This window comes from Pantherophis guttatus, chromosome 10, assembly GCF_059756535.1.
Source record: "Pantherophis guttatus breed Tessera chromosome 10, ASM5975653v1, whole genome shotgun sequence".
Classification (NCBI taxonomy): domain Eukaryota; kingdom Metazoa; phylum Chordata; class Lepidosauria; order Squamata; family Colubridae; genus Pantherophis; species Pantherophis guttatus.
Genome location: NC_142072.1, coordinates 19,529,530 through 19,546,256, shown reverse-complemented (window position 1 = coordinate 19,546,256; position 16,727 = coordinate 19,529,530). Strand labels below are relative to the sequence as shown.

The 16,727-nt window shown below is 36.4% G+C and overlaps 2 protein-coding genes across 3 annotated transcripts; one reads left to right on the top strand and one right to left on the bottom strand.

Moving 5' to 3' along the window:
* Positions 1-817: 817 nt before the first annotated feature.
* Positions 818-15,495, bottom strand: SRSF10 (serine and arginine rich splicing factor 10). Of its 2 annotated transcripts, none has more exons than XM_087876074.1 (6): positions 15,184-15,495; positions 13,803-13,907; positions 11,617-11,720; positions 7,619-7,778; positions 7,317-7,370; positions 818-1,703 (listed from the first exon to the last, which is right to left on the bottom strand). In XM_087876074.1, exons 1-6 carry the CDS (start codon positions 15,246-15,248, stop codon positions 1,697-1,699), a joined length of 495 nt encoding a protein of 164 aa, XP_087732200.1. In that variant the 5' UTR covers positions 15,249-15,495; the 3' UTR covers positions 818-1,696. The 2 variants fall into 2 exon arrangements, with proteins under 2 accessions (XP_087732200.1, XP_087732199.1); XM_087876073.1 differs by lacking the exon at positions 818-1,703 and adding an exon at positions 5,544-7,180.
* PNRC2 (proline rich nuclear receptor coactivator 2) lies at positions 1,635-4,184 on the top strand. The gene has a single exon (XM_034413459.3). The coding sequence runs from the start codon at positions 1,635-1,637 to the stop codon at positions 2,049-2,051; it is 417 nt and encodes a 138-aa protein (XP_034269350.1). The 3' UTR covers positions 2,052-4,184.
* Positions 15,496-16,727: the final 1,232 nt, after the last annotated feature.

The window sequence follows — 16,727 nt, the reverse complement described above, 5'->3', positions numbered from 1 at the left end:
TCAATTTAATAATCTGCACCAATTTAGTCTATAAAAATAAACCACTTTTGATATCTTTTAAAATAGGGAGTGGTGCAGTATTATAACAAAAAGCACAGCTCTGTAAACAAGCAAAATAAAAGTAACATTTTTTAAAAAAAATAAAGCACCATTTAGAATTGGGAACTTTCTTTGATTTTCTACTTCAAATTTCATTTTAGAACTGGGACTTCTACCCTTGAAGCCCACGTGCTGAGAATCTGATGTTGGGCTCGGCTTCGTGGCTGAAAACGGCAAACCAGCCCATGAGAACTACCATTCCTAGCCAAAAGAGATCCAATAAAAGTCAGCATCTTTTCTTTCAAGTCTGGCAGCAAGAAAGAGGACAGGAGGTGGACATTGTGGAATCTGAAAACAGAACTGAAAGGTAAAATGAGAACTACATAAATTGTGTCTCTGGGAAAGACCGGTTCCTTTATATACTGTTGTTTCTTTGGAAGACTTTTTCTTTGTGTAGAAGTCATGAAGTTAAGGAATCTGCCTTTTCCCTGGCAGCCCTTGCCCTATGGAACACCCATCCCCTTTCAAGTTTGGCTGGCCTCTACTTTCCTAACCTTTCAAAAAGCACTTAAGACCTGGTTTTCCCCTAAGAGCTGAGATAGGGTGAGATGGATAAGAGGATTTATTGAGTATATTGGAAACTTAACTTTGGTACCAGGTTTTTAATGTCTGTGGTTTTAATAGATATATGTATTATATCCTTTATTGAGGGGATTTTGTTGAGTGGGAGCTACCCAGAGTTGAATAGATGGGTGGATATTAAATAAATAAACTGGTCCAAAAGTTATGGTTTATTTTGTACCTTAAAATTCAGTAAGTAGTTAAATACTAACATCTTTGTCTTTTATCAGCCTATTAAAATATCTGATTGCCTGTTTCATTTGGTTTTATTCTGCATGGAAAATTGCAATATAAATTTGAGAAGACTGAGTTCTAATGTTCTCTTCTAATGTTAGGCACAAAAGCCAGCCAGGTTACCTAACAAGTATTTAAAACAGCTCGTTTATTATACAGCGAAGGTGCACCTTTACTGAAATGGGAAGAGATTGGTGGTGTTAAAAAAAATCAAACCTGATGGAATGTTTCAAAGATCGTTTTTTCAGAAAAGCTCTCTTAAGTGGTTTATTATGCTATGTTTTCTAATCTGTTATACTTTATTTAATAAACCATGGCTGGGAAAGAAAAAATCACAATTTACTGTGGTATGTGATACAAGCCAGTGTACTATGGAATTCAATTTCATAGCAATTCTAAACCTCCAGAGGTATTTATGTTGAAAAAATGTGCTATTATCCAAAATATTGTTGAAACCATTTTTAAGCAAAATTTTGCTTATACTTAATCAATATGGTAGCTCAAAACCCAGCCTACATGCCAAATTTTGGAACCAGGATAATTTGAAGACTTAATATAGCTATTTGATTCTTGCCTTTGCAATCTGAATATACTCTGGCATTGCCATTGAAGGGTTTTTTTTTTTTTACAAAAGAATATTATGATTACATCACATGCCATATTTTCTTAGGTTTTCCCTGACATGTTTTGTCTTTTCTTGACTCTTCCCAATCCCTGGATAGGTGACATTTAACTTGAAGATGGGAGGTGGAGAAAGATTCAGTGTTCCATCTGTCCAGTCCAGAAATGCTACCAAGAGCCATCAACAACTGAATAATAGAAAAAAGAGTAAAGATCAGAATTCCCATATGAAGAAAATTCACAAGAAAGAGAGAGGACATGGCTGCAACCCATCATCTGTAGCATGGCAGGCCATGCACAATGAAGGAAAAACCACAGTGCATTTCCAAACCAACCAGACTTGGAATCCAGCTTTATCCCACTCACTTTTCATGCCTCAAACCAACCAAAACTATGCTGGAGCAAAATTCAGTGAGCCACCATCCCCAAGTGTTCTTCCTAAACCACCAAGCCACTGGGTAACTGTTTCATTTAACCCTGCTGATAAAGAAATCATGACTTTTCAACTTAAGACCTTACTGAAAGTACAGGCTTAAGTTCCATAGCAAAGGACACTTCAGTTTCAATTTTCAGTATGAATCCATTTTGGAGTCCAGAATTCAAACAAAAGCACAACATGCAGAACTAAGTCACCATGTTGGAAAGTAGTTGAATCGTGTATGATGGTGAAAGGTCACTCCTTGGAACTACTCTTAATTAAATAGTTCACTTTTGGGTGTTACTGTGCACTGTATCCATTTTTATGTGCTACAGATGCATTGTTAAAATAATTTGATAGCCTAGACCAAATCTCAGTCATTGTTCTCTATACAAATTGTATTGATAGTTTTCATTCTCAGAAAAGTGTGCTTGATGGTATGTCTTTTGGGATGCAGTAATATAAGCCAAACAAATTTTTAACCACAATAGCAATGTAATTGCAAAATATGATTATTCCCTATACTGTGAAATTCTGTAAGTATTCAAAATCAGATGTTTTTGAGCTCTTACCCAAAATTGTTGTAAAAAGCAACTTAATTTCTTCAAGTAACTAATTTTTCTATCACTGAACTGATAGGTTGGGCAAGCAAATATTCATTCAAAGGCTTGGAACTTGAAATCCAAAATTTGGATTTGAAATGCCAATCTATATAAACCCTTGTTTAATTGCATGCCAATTATTTTCATTATTAATCTATAATTCTTATACAATCCTTACAATGCATTGAAAATTGATACCCCAAAATGTGCCAACTTGAATGTTTGTAATGACTGGTACTGCCAAAAGCTTCTAGTATCTTTTTTTCTTCAGTGAATTTCACTAATCTGTTTTTGGTATGCATTCTGTATGTTTTGCATCATTTCTTGAAACTAAACTGCTAAGGCCAGTGTATAATAGGGTAATCTATTATGTGAACTTGTTTAAAGAATTTGAGAATTGTAAAAACATCTTTTATGGAGGGAAGGAAGAGCCATGTAAATAAATGTAAAACTTGTAGCATATGTAAATTTATTGTGGGCTTTCCTGCCAAAAAAAGAACTATTTTAGTACAAAACTGCTGAATGTAAACAAGTCCATGTTAAATACATGGCATGATTTTTATAAAAAAAATGCTAAAAAAAACCTTTAAAAGCACATATCTATGCCATTGCACTTGAGTATCAGTGAAAGAATGTGCTCAGCCTGCGTCTGCTTAGATAAGAATTTGGATTTAACTTGGTAGAAAGTACCATTTTTAAAGTTAAAAATGTCTTTTTGAAGTTAAGGGCGCAGTTGTTTAATGAAGAGAAAAAAATCTTGATAATTCAGTAAATGTTTATGCACTCTTTAGATTTCAGTCCTGATATACTTTATTGAAAACTGCTTCATCCAAGTGTGTTTGGGACTGGGCTTTTAAGGTTGCATTTCAGTGAAACCTCAATTCCTGCATAATATTAGAACTATTGCGGACAGTTTTAATATACCCTCTGATGGTTGCTTTCATTTTGGATGTATAAAGTACTTTTAGCAGAGAAACAAAGTATTAGAAGTTCCAGTGTCCAAAATGCCAGAACCCCATCTTGTATTTATCAAGATATATAATAAAGTGTTTTTACAAGTGTTTGTTTTTAAACTATGTATTATATTGTAGCACTTTTCTTGGCTGTTTTATATGCTGTCATTTGTTAGAAAGTATTTCATTATATACCATTATAATTATTATTTTTTGACTTGTGTCTGAACTCTTCTTAGAAGCAGCAACTTTAGAATTTGGTAGAATTTCAGATGTGTTAGGCACTATGTATCTTGGTGAAAATAGATTATGTAAATAGATTATGTAAACTAAAACATTATACATAATGAAATGTGTAATGTTGCTAAGTTTCCAACAATGGTAATGAAACATTTAGTTGCCATGAAAGATGTTTTTTAAAAAAATTGTGAGGGATATTTGGCTGTACATTGTTGCACATTTTAGCTACATATATATTCAAAATGTTTTAGCAACCATCAGAACATTTAAAATATTTCCAAATAAAAGAGATTGGACAATTTTCTCAAAATATTACCTTATGTCCCACATGTATCCCAGACATTTGAAAATCTTTGTATCCCAGATGTAATTTTGATACTAAATTCTATGCTTGATATACTTGGATATGAATTTGAAACAAATTTTAAATAAAAATCCTTAACCTTTTCTCCCCAACAGTGTGTTGACTTGCTACTTTATTTATAGCATTATTCTTTTAAAACTAAAAAAGCATATATAGTAAGCATTAAGGGGCATCTTGCCCATAGATCTAAAAGACATGAGAGGAGGTTGAAGAGAAAAAAGCAAGATAGTGCATGAATTCCATTTTAATATAAACAGTTGCAGATAGTTTGGCAAGTAACCAAATGATTTAGTTTCTTTCAATACGAACCTTTAGAGGGAAGAATTATATGAAAAGCAGAGGCTTTAACATTGAGCTAAAATATTTGAGGTTGGGTGTAAGGTGGTTATGATTAGCCCTATCTAATGGTTATGGGAGCAAATTAAATTTGTTCTTCGTATATTACTGGATTACAGTACATCGGATATATTGAACCAAATAAGCACTGTGCTGTTTAAAGGTATCTATTTTAATTTGATTGGATGTATGAATTTTAATTCTGCTTTAAACTGATTGTAGTATGAAATATATCTGCTGCATAAGAATAACTCATACCAAAAAAAAAAAAAAAAAGTGAGCTACCAAGCTTTCTTTTAAGTTAGGAAAATAGGCATTAGTTGGATATATTGTCCTACCTAAATTGAATGAGATGATTTAAAATTTTTAAAAATACTCATAAACAATTTTAGTTGTTTTGCAGCCCAGGTATCTTGTATAAGCACCAGCAATAGTTCAACATTCAAAGCCGTATGGACTTGTTCTGGATTTCAAAAATTTGACATAGTTATTAAGAGTATGGTATATTTTCAACATCTTCCTGATTGAGGGAAAGTTCCATTGGTCTATTATTTCATTTCACTTATGGATGAAATTTAATCTTTTTGTGAAAAAGCCAAATTTAGTAAAAAATAGTGCACAATAAATTAGTACAATTCTCATCTTTTTATTACTGTATTATTCTGGGATTCCGAGGTTTTGTTTCTTAAGTTCACCACTTAGAATCACAACTGGCAAGATGAGGAGTTACACAAACCAATAAAATATTTATATAGCTGCTTCAGGACTCAATCTCTGAGGCAGAATTTGTTCTGGCATAACAAAATATTTTAGACTTGTCTTTCTCAGTGGCTAATGAAGCTCTGAAATAATTATTGCTCCTGCATTGAATAAGCAGCATTGGTGTTCTCCTTTAAGTATGAACATATCCATCCTCAAACAATATTAGTTAAAACTACAGTAGATAATTTCTTCGTTTCTGCTTCCTTTTTTTTTTATTAGTTTGAATGCTAGATTTACAGCAAGCAAAATATAAACGGGTCCTCCTAATCAAAACAGTGATGTCTTAAAGAAGTACCTGGTATTTTTTATAAAAGATAAAATAAAGATAAAAATATCTTTTTTGGAAGCCTCTATAAGAAAGAAAATATAAAGTTTATTTCCACTTCCACAAGTGACCAGAGCTGCACAGTAACACAATTTTACACTTTGTTTTAAACTACATTAGGAAGAACTCTTTAAAAAAGCAATAAATGATTGCATAGCAGGACATTAACTTTTAGTAATAAACAAAAATTAGGCTATCAAATATACAAAGATTCTAGAATCACCCCTTCAGCTTATTAAACAGTCAGTATTTTAAAAGACATCTTTACTCCTGAGCAGTTTACTGTATATGAATAGCTAGAACTTAAATCTGAAACTAGCTCTCTACAGAAACAAGGGTTCCATTGATATTAACTTTTCCTGCTAAACAGAAGTAGAGGGCCTTTAAAGTTTGATGCTGACTTTCTTCCAACAGAAAAGCTATATTCTTAATACAATATTATGGTCTTCCAGAGACTACTTTCGAGATTATACCATGGCAACTTTCCGTAGTCTAAATATTACCAAAAGCAAAAACAACATATATTGAATAATCTTCCTGATCTGAAGAGAAAGTTAGATTGATGTATAAACTCAAAACTGCCACTTCTATTTAGAAATACTAACGAAACCCTGGGGCACTAAATAGGTAAGCCAACTACTTATAAAAACTTTCATGTTGAGGTTTAGTTTATGCATTGTGCAATCTGAATGTTTATTTTAATTTAATACAGCAAAAAGCCTTATGGAATTTGCTCACTAAACCTCAAAGCCCGCCACATTGCATACAAATTGTTACCTAACAATTTAACTGAGTATTTTATTTTTGGAGGTTAACGCATTAGGAAAAAGCACCTGGATCTTGACAAATCCACAGTAGATCATTGTGAGTAATTTCTGCTTTTTATAATTTATTCTCAAGACCATCGCTTCAGAAGTTATCGGTATTTCAATGTCTTTCAGATGCCCAAGGAACCAACCATTTTGGCACAAGTGTCCACGACAAGCAAGCCTTTACAACCCTTTTTGAGTCTTGACATTTTTTAGCTCAGTCACTACAGCAAAACTGCTCAATCTGCTGGCTATACAGCAGAAATTAAGCAATAGTGTAAACCGTGATGATCAAGATACCAGTGATATTTGAAGCATAAGACCATACCTTTTTTTTTTTTTTTTACAAAAATATACATAGAAACACAAGAATCTTAGTAGCTGCCCAAGACATTTAACAAAGTGGACTCTATTGTGTAAGATTATCTGTATTGTATTTTTAATAGTAATAATTGCCTGCTCCAGGGATAACTAACAAAATTATTTTAAAGCAATGTTGCAACATCATAACTCAATTGTTTATCTAGATGATACATGCCTAAAAACAAAGTACACTGTTCAGTGGCCACTGGACTTGGGACTAGCCCATGATCTGGATCTGGATTTTGATCTAGATCTAGACTGCGATCTTGACTGAGATTTGGATCTAGCTGATTCATTTTTCCTTGATTCTTTTTCATATCTTGAGCTGGACTTATAATGTGCCTTAGAATCCATTTTAGAGTTGTCTCTAGATTTAGTACGAGATGTAGACCTAGACCGTGATTTAGCCTTCATTTCTTTTTTGGCTGGTGACTTAGATCGTGATCTTGAATTGGACTTTGACCTTGAAAAAGATGTGTTACGGTGTCTGAACCTATCAGAAAGAGGAAGATAATACATTTGAATATGGTCAAGCTCATTAGGTGTTGTATTATCTCACATTAAAATGGCTTATTGTTGCAGGCACAGGCTTTTCTGATTTTGAATGTGTTATATAAAAGAATGTTTACCTATCATTATCTGAACGACTTCTGCTACGGCGATGTCTTCCAGCAGGTCTACTGCTAAAAAGGTACATGAGAAAAAGTAAACAGTGGCATATACCTTTAGAATTACTCACACCCCCAACTAAAGATTCTTCAGTTGCAATATTTCTTTTTTCTTCAAGGATGCACTATTTCTCATAGTTCATGCAAGGTATAACACTTCCATGCATGTTACTGCTAAGGTGACTTGGAATCTAGGTGTCAGACAGTCAATGGGTTTCCTCTTCATTACAGGTCAGCATAGGTCAAGGTAGTACAACACTTACTTTCTAGGACTATAAGATCTGCGATAGTTGTAATCAAAAGAACGGCTTCTTGACCGCCTTTCATAACTGCGACTTCTTGAACGCCGATATCTGTCATAATCATCATAACGAGATGAGCTGTACACATTTCTTCCTTCCTTAGCTTTCATTTGGTTTGGTGCTGTAGGGAAAAAATAATTTTTTTAATTAAACGTTAATATTTAATGCAACTTCATTTATTTGACTTCTATAAAGGCTGGATACTGAAAGTCCAACTAGGATCAGCTTTGAACATATTTACCGTTTACCCCAAAATAAGACATCCCGATAATAAGCCCAATTGGGCTTTTGAGTGCATGGCAATAAGGCCAAGCACTTATTTCAGGGTTCAAAAAAATATAAGACAGGGTCTTATTTTCGGAGAAACACAGTAAGTGGTATGCTCTCTCCATTTCTTCTCAATTCAAGAAATGCAGCTTTTAACAGAAAAATCAACTGAGAGCTTGAATTATTTATACTAGCCCCTTTTCTTATTGATTTGTAAGATAACTTGTGTTTAATGTTTTAAGCTTAGTATTTATTAGATCCCAGTAACTGCACAGAGGGCAGAAGCGCTCATCTGTAACTTATTTTGTTCTTCTGTAAGCTCTATAAAAACGGTATTTATTCTCTTTGCACTTATCTCCCTTTTCATCTTTGTCACAACGTATTTTCAAATGTCTTCTCTTGTATCGATATTGCTTTTCTCTCCCAATAAACCCTCACAACCTACTTTCGGTGTTCCATTATTTATTGCTTTACTTTTGTATTGTTTTACATTTTTTTCTTAAAACTTTAGCTTTGCATTCCCCTAAAACCATTCTGAGTCAGATCAAGTATGGATAGTCCTCGTTTAATGCCGTTTAGTGGTTACACAAAGTTACGACGACCCTGAAAAAGTAACTTTACAACCATTCCTCACACTTATAAATGTTGCAACATCCCCAGTCACGATAGCTTAACAATCCATGGAGATTTGCTTAGTGATTGCAGAGAAAGTAAGGCTGTAAGCCCACTGCGGTTACACAGTATCTTGCTTAATGTGCATGTTGCTTAGCAAGTTGCCAGCCCCAATTATGGCGATTAAATGAAGACTACCTGTATTTTAGTAATTAATATTTCGTTTCTTCAATGGCCAGGTGTCTACAAAACATCTGCAACAAGTCATATTAACTTACAACATACATTTAGAGGAATAGTATGTATGAAATTTCTTGCAAGCAACAAGTGCTGAGTTTTAACTATGAATTTCTCAAATCTTCTTATATAGGTGATCAAACTGATGACCATGATAGATTTGTTTTGTAAATTCTTAGTTATGTGAATTACAATTCAACTGTGCTGGATGAATCTGAATTTCAGATTGAGAATCTGTTCTGAAATTATTATCAATGTATTCTGTTCCTTGTGCAAACCTTTTCTGGGGCCTTCTTTCTTCCTTGGATGAACTTTTTAACAATCATTATTAGATATTTTTAACTGCAGCAGCTTTGTAACCTGGTACTGATCAGACAGGTGAAAAATTGGGAACGAAACACCTAAATGTGAAAGTTACATTGGTGGGGAAGAATGTTTCATTTTGTTGAAAAGTAATTGTCAATTGAAAGCAGACCAAATTCCTACCTACCTACCTACCTACCTACCTACAGTTGCAAGAAAAAGTATGTGAACCCCTTGGGATTATGTGGAGTTTTGCATGAATTGGTCATAAAATGTGCTCTGAACTTCATCTAAGTCACAACAATAGAAAAACAGTCTGCTTAAAATAATACTATACAAACATTAGATGTTGCCATGGTTTAATTGAACATAACATGTAAACATTCACAGTGCAGGGAGGAAAAAACCTTTGGACTTAATAACTGGTTGACCCCCCTTTGGCAGCAATAACCTCAACCAAACGTTTCCTGTAGTTGCAGATCAGACCTGCACAACGATTTGGAGTAATTTTGGACCATTCCTCTTGACAAAACTGTTTCAGTGTAGCAATATTCTTGGGATGTCTGGTGTGAATCGCTCTCTTAAGGTCATGCCACAGCATTTCAATCGGGTTGAGATCAGGACTCTGACTGGGCCACTCCAGAAGGCGTATTCTGTGCTGTTGAAGCCATTTTTTTGTTGAATTACTTGTATGCTTTGGGTCATTGTCCTGTTGCATCACCCATCCTCTGCCGAGCTTCAGTTGGCGGACAGATGGTCGTACGTTTTCCTGCAAAATGTCTTGATAAACTCTGGAATTCATTTTCCCATCAATGACAACAATCTGTCCAGGCCCTGAGGCAGCAAAGCAGCCTCAACCATGATGTTCCCTCTGCCATGTTTTACAGTGGGGATGAGGTTTTGATGTTTGTGTGCTGTGCTTTTTTTTCTCCACACATAGTGTTGTGTGTTCTTCCCAAACAAATCGATTTTGGTTTCATCTGTCCACAGTATATTTTGCCAGTAGTGCTGTGGAACATCCAGGTGCTCTTTTGCAAACTTCAAATGTGCTGCAATATTTTTTTTGGACAGCAATGGCTTCCTCCGTGGTGTCTTCCCATGTACTCCATTCTTGTTTAATGTTTTCCTTATTGTAGATGTGTCAACAAAAATGTTAGCATTGCCAGAGATTTCTGTAGGTCTTTAGCTGACACTCTAGGATTCTTCTTTACCTCATGAAGCATTCTGTGCTGTGCTCTTGCAGTCATTTTTACAGGATGACCACGCCTAGGGAGAGTAGCAACAGTGCTAAACTTTCTCCATTTGTAGACAGTCTGTTTTACCGTGGACACATGAACATCAAGACTTTTGGAGATACTTTTGTAACCCTTTCCAACTTCATGCAAGTCAACAATTCTTGATCATAGGTCTTCTGAGGCATGGTTCACATCAGACAGTGCTTCTTGAAACCAGTAAACCCAAAACAGGTGTGTGTTTTTAAAGGGCAGGACAGCTGTCAGCAACACATCCAATATCATCACACTGATTGGAGTCAAGGTTGGCTCACTCCTGGCTCCAATTATCTCTTGGAGAAGTCATTAGGCTAGGGGCTCACATACTTTTTCCTCCCTGCACTGTGAATGTTTACATTTATGTTCAATTAAACCATGGCAACATCTAATGTTTGTGTAGTATTATTTTAAGCAGACTGTGTTTTTCTATTGTTGTGACTTAGATGAAGTTCAGAGCACATTTTATGACCAATTCATGCAAAACTCCACGTAATCCCAAGGGATTCACATACTTTTTCTTGCAACTGTATCTATCATTTTTCTCTCCTTCCCTCCCTCTACTAATTGCTACTACTTTCTACTATGAAGGTTTTTATGACTTCCTAGTCTAGCCAAAACCCTGGTGTTTCCTTTTGGTCTCCAGTACAAGTAATAATCAAATTAGACATTGTTTTACTTTTTCGGAGACTAGCGAAGGTTGATGCTGCCACTATAACCTGTATTCTGGATTCAGACAGCTAGTGATCAAAAAGATATTAAGTGGGGCAATCTTTTGTACATAAAAGCTTCATATTTCAAATCAACTTCCATGGTAGTTGAGTGACTTATGTCTACATTTAGACTAAATGGATATAAAAAGACTAATAATGTCCAGGGGAAGGACAATTTTTCTACTCTTATTGAGTCGTATCTATATTTAACTGGTAGGTTTTACATGATTTTTTTCATATTGATTTGGAAAAGTCCATGTAGCGTAGCTGACTGCTCATAAGCATTCCCATCAATTATTTGTGCCCATCTGATCCCTCATTTTTAATATATATTCTTGTAAAATTTGCAGATATCAAACATTCTAATCAGAATATGCGCTATAATTTTTACCAGATCATTTAACATTAAATAGCAAATATGACATTTCAATAATTTGTAGAGGAAAAATACGTTTATTGGGTATTGTAGCTATGACAGAATAATTCATACAGGTCTATGTGTTATGTTTCAGTATTAATTTTCTGACAAACTTTACTTAAATATAAATGCAGTACATACTTTTCCGATCTCCTTGAGCAAACTGGATTTCTATTTGGCGGCCACAAATCCATTTCCGGTCCAAATTATGAAGGGCATCTTCAGCATCCCGGACATCTTCAAATGTGCTAGATGTTAAGGTACTTGGGAATTTTAAGTATTTGCAACTATATAAGTAGTACATTATTGTTTTCCCATAATGCCATTACAGCCTTTCAACTAACTTGTCCTCATTTTTTGTATGTTCTATAGTAGAACAAATATTAGCTGATATCAGTAATGTCAATTTGCATTTGCCTCAAATTTTTAATTAAAAAAAAAATGGATTCTTAATGCCATGTTTCATCTACCAATGTTTAAAAAATATCTCACCCTTAAGTATTTTTCTTAGAGAGCTTTAATACAGTAACAGTGTAGCATTTTCCAGATGAAGCTAATACAGGCAATCCCAGGGTTAAGCACCTGTTCTATTTCCTAAATGTCTTTAACCCAAAATTGTTTTCAGGTTGGAACAGGCTAACCTGTGCTTCTGCCTATTAGGGGTGAACATCAAGAACAACGAAGTTGCTTACAAAGGTTTTTTTTTTTTTGGTAAAGTTTAAAATTATGACTTCAAAATTGAGTTATGGTGAAGACAGATTTCCAGCAAGGAGAACCCAAGTCAAGGAGAATCCTCTGGAATTCATTCTCTCACTGTCTTGAAGGCAAAGTGATCCAACTCAAAATGGCAGGCAGTGTTCTCCTTCTACTAAAATTGCACAATGCTTTCAAGAACTGATAAAAAAAAGGAATATAATGTATTAAAAATACACATACTACTTTGTAATGTTCATGAAATCTTTTTGTAGCTTCAGCAGTTTGTCAGCTCAAAGGAGAACACTGTCTGCCATTTGAATGAGATCACATTGCCAGTCAACCATCTGCCATTTTAAATACTGTAATAAGCGATTTTGTAACATGTCTGCCATTTTGTAAGAGTTAGTCCTGTTCCTCTCTAGAGGTTGTTTTTAAGTTGGATGTTCTTAGCCCAGAGACTGCTTGTATTAATGATTTTCATTTTTAATAATTCATTTAATAAGATAGATCATTGCAAAATTATATACAATTTTATGACAAAGACATATGCTGGAAAATTAAGTTTGTTACATATTGCAAGCCTCTAAGTAAGCTCAATTGTCCCTATGTGTCAAATTACAAATATACTATGCAGCAAATGTTACCTTATTACAGATATCTTCATCTCAAATCAGTAATGTTTAGTTGAAATTGTATTTCTCAATTAAATGCAGAGACATCATGGTTATTACAGGGCCATAGCTAAACTAAATTAGAATAAAAAGTATTGGTTAACCACTTACACAACCAGCAAGAGGACAGCTCTTATTCTGTAGGATACATCAGGTAAGGCTCCTTTTATCTTGGCCACCAGTCAACTTCATCTTGACCTTTAACTCTTTAAGTGCTTGTCAGAAGGACTTGTGATGCTTGGTCAAAAGTGACAGATGGCTTTATCTTTACACTTTGAAAAACAACCTTTTCCCCCATTTGTAGATAAAGCGAAGCTTTTTCTCCCATTATGGCTTGTCCTTCTTCCAGCTTTTCTTTATATTTTCTTTTCCCAAACTTTCCCTTCTCTTCAAGCCTGATCCTTAAGAGGTCTTTGGCTTGTCTACTTGCCTTAATTCTTGAATTCTACTCTAAAAGTTCTTTCATGCTTTTTCTTTGGGGTCGCCATTACTGTACAGCTTTACACTCTGAGGCAACAACAGAGGACAGTAAATTAGGGGACAATAATCAGAGCAAGAATTTTCACCTTATTTTATACAAGTCTGTTTTAGATCAAATAAACAGTAAAATATCAGTCACATTTTGTTAAGCATTAAGAACAAATTTACTAGAAATGCCCAATATGCTGAATTGCAATGATAAACTTTGGAGGCAGCAGCAAATGCCATTTCCATACTAAAAGCACAAGTCTAAATATGAGGCCTGTGCTACAATAATGCAATATATTATTGACTATAGTTAAAGTTTTCAAAGTATGAAAATTTGTTAATGCATTAATCTTCTGAGGAACGGAACACACACAACGTATTACAAATAACACAAGAAAACAGCCTTGTCATTTAGGTTTGTTACCTCATACACAAACGTGATTTCAAACTCCAACACCACTCTCACCAATCAGTCATCTGAAGAAAGGATATTGAACATAAGCAAATCCTCTTGGACGGCGGGTGTAGAAATCTAGGGGTACATATACATCAACTATTGGACCATATCGACCAAATTCCCGACGTAAGTCTTCAGACCTGCAATGAGACTTAACGTTAATTAAGATACTTAAAGTGTATAAATACTGATCAATATAGAATGGGGGGACAGGAATGACAATCCTATTACTTTTGCTAAGTACATCCCACTTATTTGTTGCAGTGTGAACTCAGCTATAAACTTTCCCTTGCCATCTTGAAGCAAGAACCCAACTTTTAATAGAATATAATGTAGCAATACTTAACATAATATGCCATTCATGCTAAATATTATTAAGAATGTAACCTTTGGAGAAAATAAATTCAAGCTTGTAAATGGCTACCAGCCAGAGGTATATAAAAGTTCTTGCATCAGAGTAGCTGATTTCAGGTGGCTTGTGATTAAACCTAAACCTGCATGACTGGACTTCCAAACCCCAACTTACTTTGTGCATGGAACATGTATTTTTTTTTTGCGCAAGCTCCTACAAACCATAATATTGGATGACTTCATGCACCAACTTTAATCAGAAATCTGACCATTTACTTAGATGCAAATTGATAAAAAGAACATTGGGGAGGAAAATAGATTTGCTGTAGATTTCAAGTAATTTCTGAGGTTCTTTAGTCTTAGGAAGAGGAAGGACAGAAGAATTCGGGAAAAAATATAACAATGTAAATCTCAAAAACGTAATCCAAATTTAAAGAAAAAAAAAGATTTGGAATGTGCTAAAATTGGAATTATATATCATTACCGAGGATCCATTTTAATGAAGCTAAAGGATAAGTATAAAGGAATTACTTTACTTCGAATATACTCGAATAAAGGAAGTAGTAGATACAGCAAAACATGCAGCAGTGTCTTGCAGAAAGGAAAAAAAAATCGCAAAAAATGTATATAAAAAAAGGGAAGCTGGCAGAAAGGCAGGCAAGGGGAAAGAAAAAGGGGGAGAAAATAAAATAAATACTCTTCCCCTCCCAATAATCTCTCAAACACAGATCGGTTTCATCGTTTTACTAATTGACGCGATATTCTTGATTTTACACACGGCTTTTTTTTTTAAAGTCTCTTTTGGCGCCAAAAAGAGAAGTTAGCACACAAATGAAACCGGCCCCAAGTGGCGATCTAACGGAGACTTCGAAGAGCGGGTGAGGAGGCCACAAAGGCAGGAAAACGACCAAGAAGGCCTCTCCAAGCAGGCCTGCCCGGAGTTTAGCGACCTCACCCGAAGCGCAAGGCCGGGACGCGGGAAACAGCGAGGCAACCAAGCCCCCGGTCGCGCCTCAGGCCTTCCGCGCCCTTCCTTCCCCGCCTCCTTCAACTTAACACACACACCTGGTGTCGTCGGCCACGTTTCGCACAAATAACGAGGTGTTGGGCGGCCGCAAGTAGCGAGACATGGTTGCTCCGGGGGAAGGGAAGCGGCCCGCAGGGCGAGAGACGGAGGACGAAGCCAAGAAGAGTTGAAACGGAGCCGGCGCTGAGGAGAAAGAGTCACACACACACACACACACACAGAGAACGACTCGGGACAACCGCCTTGTGGCGAACTCTCGCGAGAGTCGGGTCCGCGCGCGCCCGCACCAACGGCGGGCGGGATGGCGTCTCGCGCGCTCAGCCGTCGCGCGAGATGGCGAAGGCGCCTGCGCCTTTAGCAGCCCGCAACCGTTGTAAAAAGAGGCAGATCTCGCGTTATTTGCTGAGCGCGTGGGGTTGGGCGCGCCTGCGCGGTTCGATTCGGGATTGGCCTTTTTGCCGCCTTTGGTGCGGCGGGCGAAGCTGTGGTCGAATGGGACTTAGAATGACTTTATTAAACCGGTGTGTGTGTGTGTGTCCAAACTTGGGAACTTCAAGACTTGTGGACTTCAACTCCCAGAATTCCCCAGCCACCTTTGCTCCTCCGCGCCAGGCTTTCTCTTCAGCGCCATGCTGGCTGGGGAATTGTGGGAGTTGAAGTCCACAAGTCTTAAAAGTGGCCAAGTTTGGAGACCCCTGGTTTAAATGTACAATAATCGGCCTACATTATAATGAAATTTCGTTGCATACTTCTCTCAAAGGGCCACCACCTCCAATATACACTACATAAACATGACAAATAAATAAATAAATGAGTGATTCTTTTGTGGGTGGGGGGGGAATGCAGAAAGAAAATAAAATAGTTTAAAATTGTGTCTTTGGGGGAAGGTCTTTGGTCACTTGGCTTGTTAGGCTGTGTTTTGTAAAAAAACAAAAAAACAAAAAAAAAAAAACGTTGCTTTTAAGAGGTGACAATGTTGCCTGGGATTTTAGGCTTCGTTATTAGCATTTTAAAAGGGGATCTTGGCACTTTTAACCTGGTAGAGAAGTATAGGTCTCCTCCTTATTGCTTTTCTACAAGCGCCTTGACGGCCCCATTCGGACCCTATCCAATGTCTTGTCCAATTCTGTTGTTGTCACCTTGGGATGGGGATTAAATTGTGGATTCTTAACTAGATTTTTAATGTTCTACATCGCCCGGAGTCACTGTGTGTGAGTTGAGTGGCTGTATAAATTTAAAAGAAATAAACATTTAATAAATAGGCAAATCAAATAAGTGGCATCTTCTTTAACCCAGTTATTAGCGAAAGGTCTAGGCCAGGGGAGTCAAACTCGATTGCATTGAGGGCCGCAACAGAGTTGTGTTTGACCTCGGGGGGCCCAGGGGGCCGTGGCCAGAGTGGGTTGGCCAGCTTGATGTCACTTGTGTCAGGAGCACCTGTGGTGGCCCAGGTGGGCCTGGGGGGATCCTCCTGCAGCCCTCTGCCAGCAAAAATGGAGTCCGGAAGGAGCTCCGTTTTCACTGGGAGAGGCACCACGGCCATTCCTTTGTTGTTTCCAGAGTGGCCCCGCCGGCCAGATCT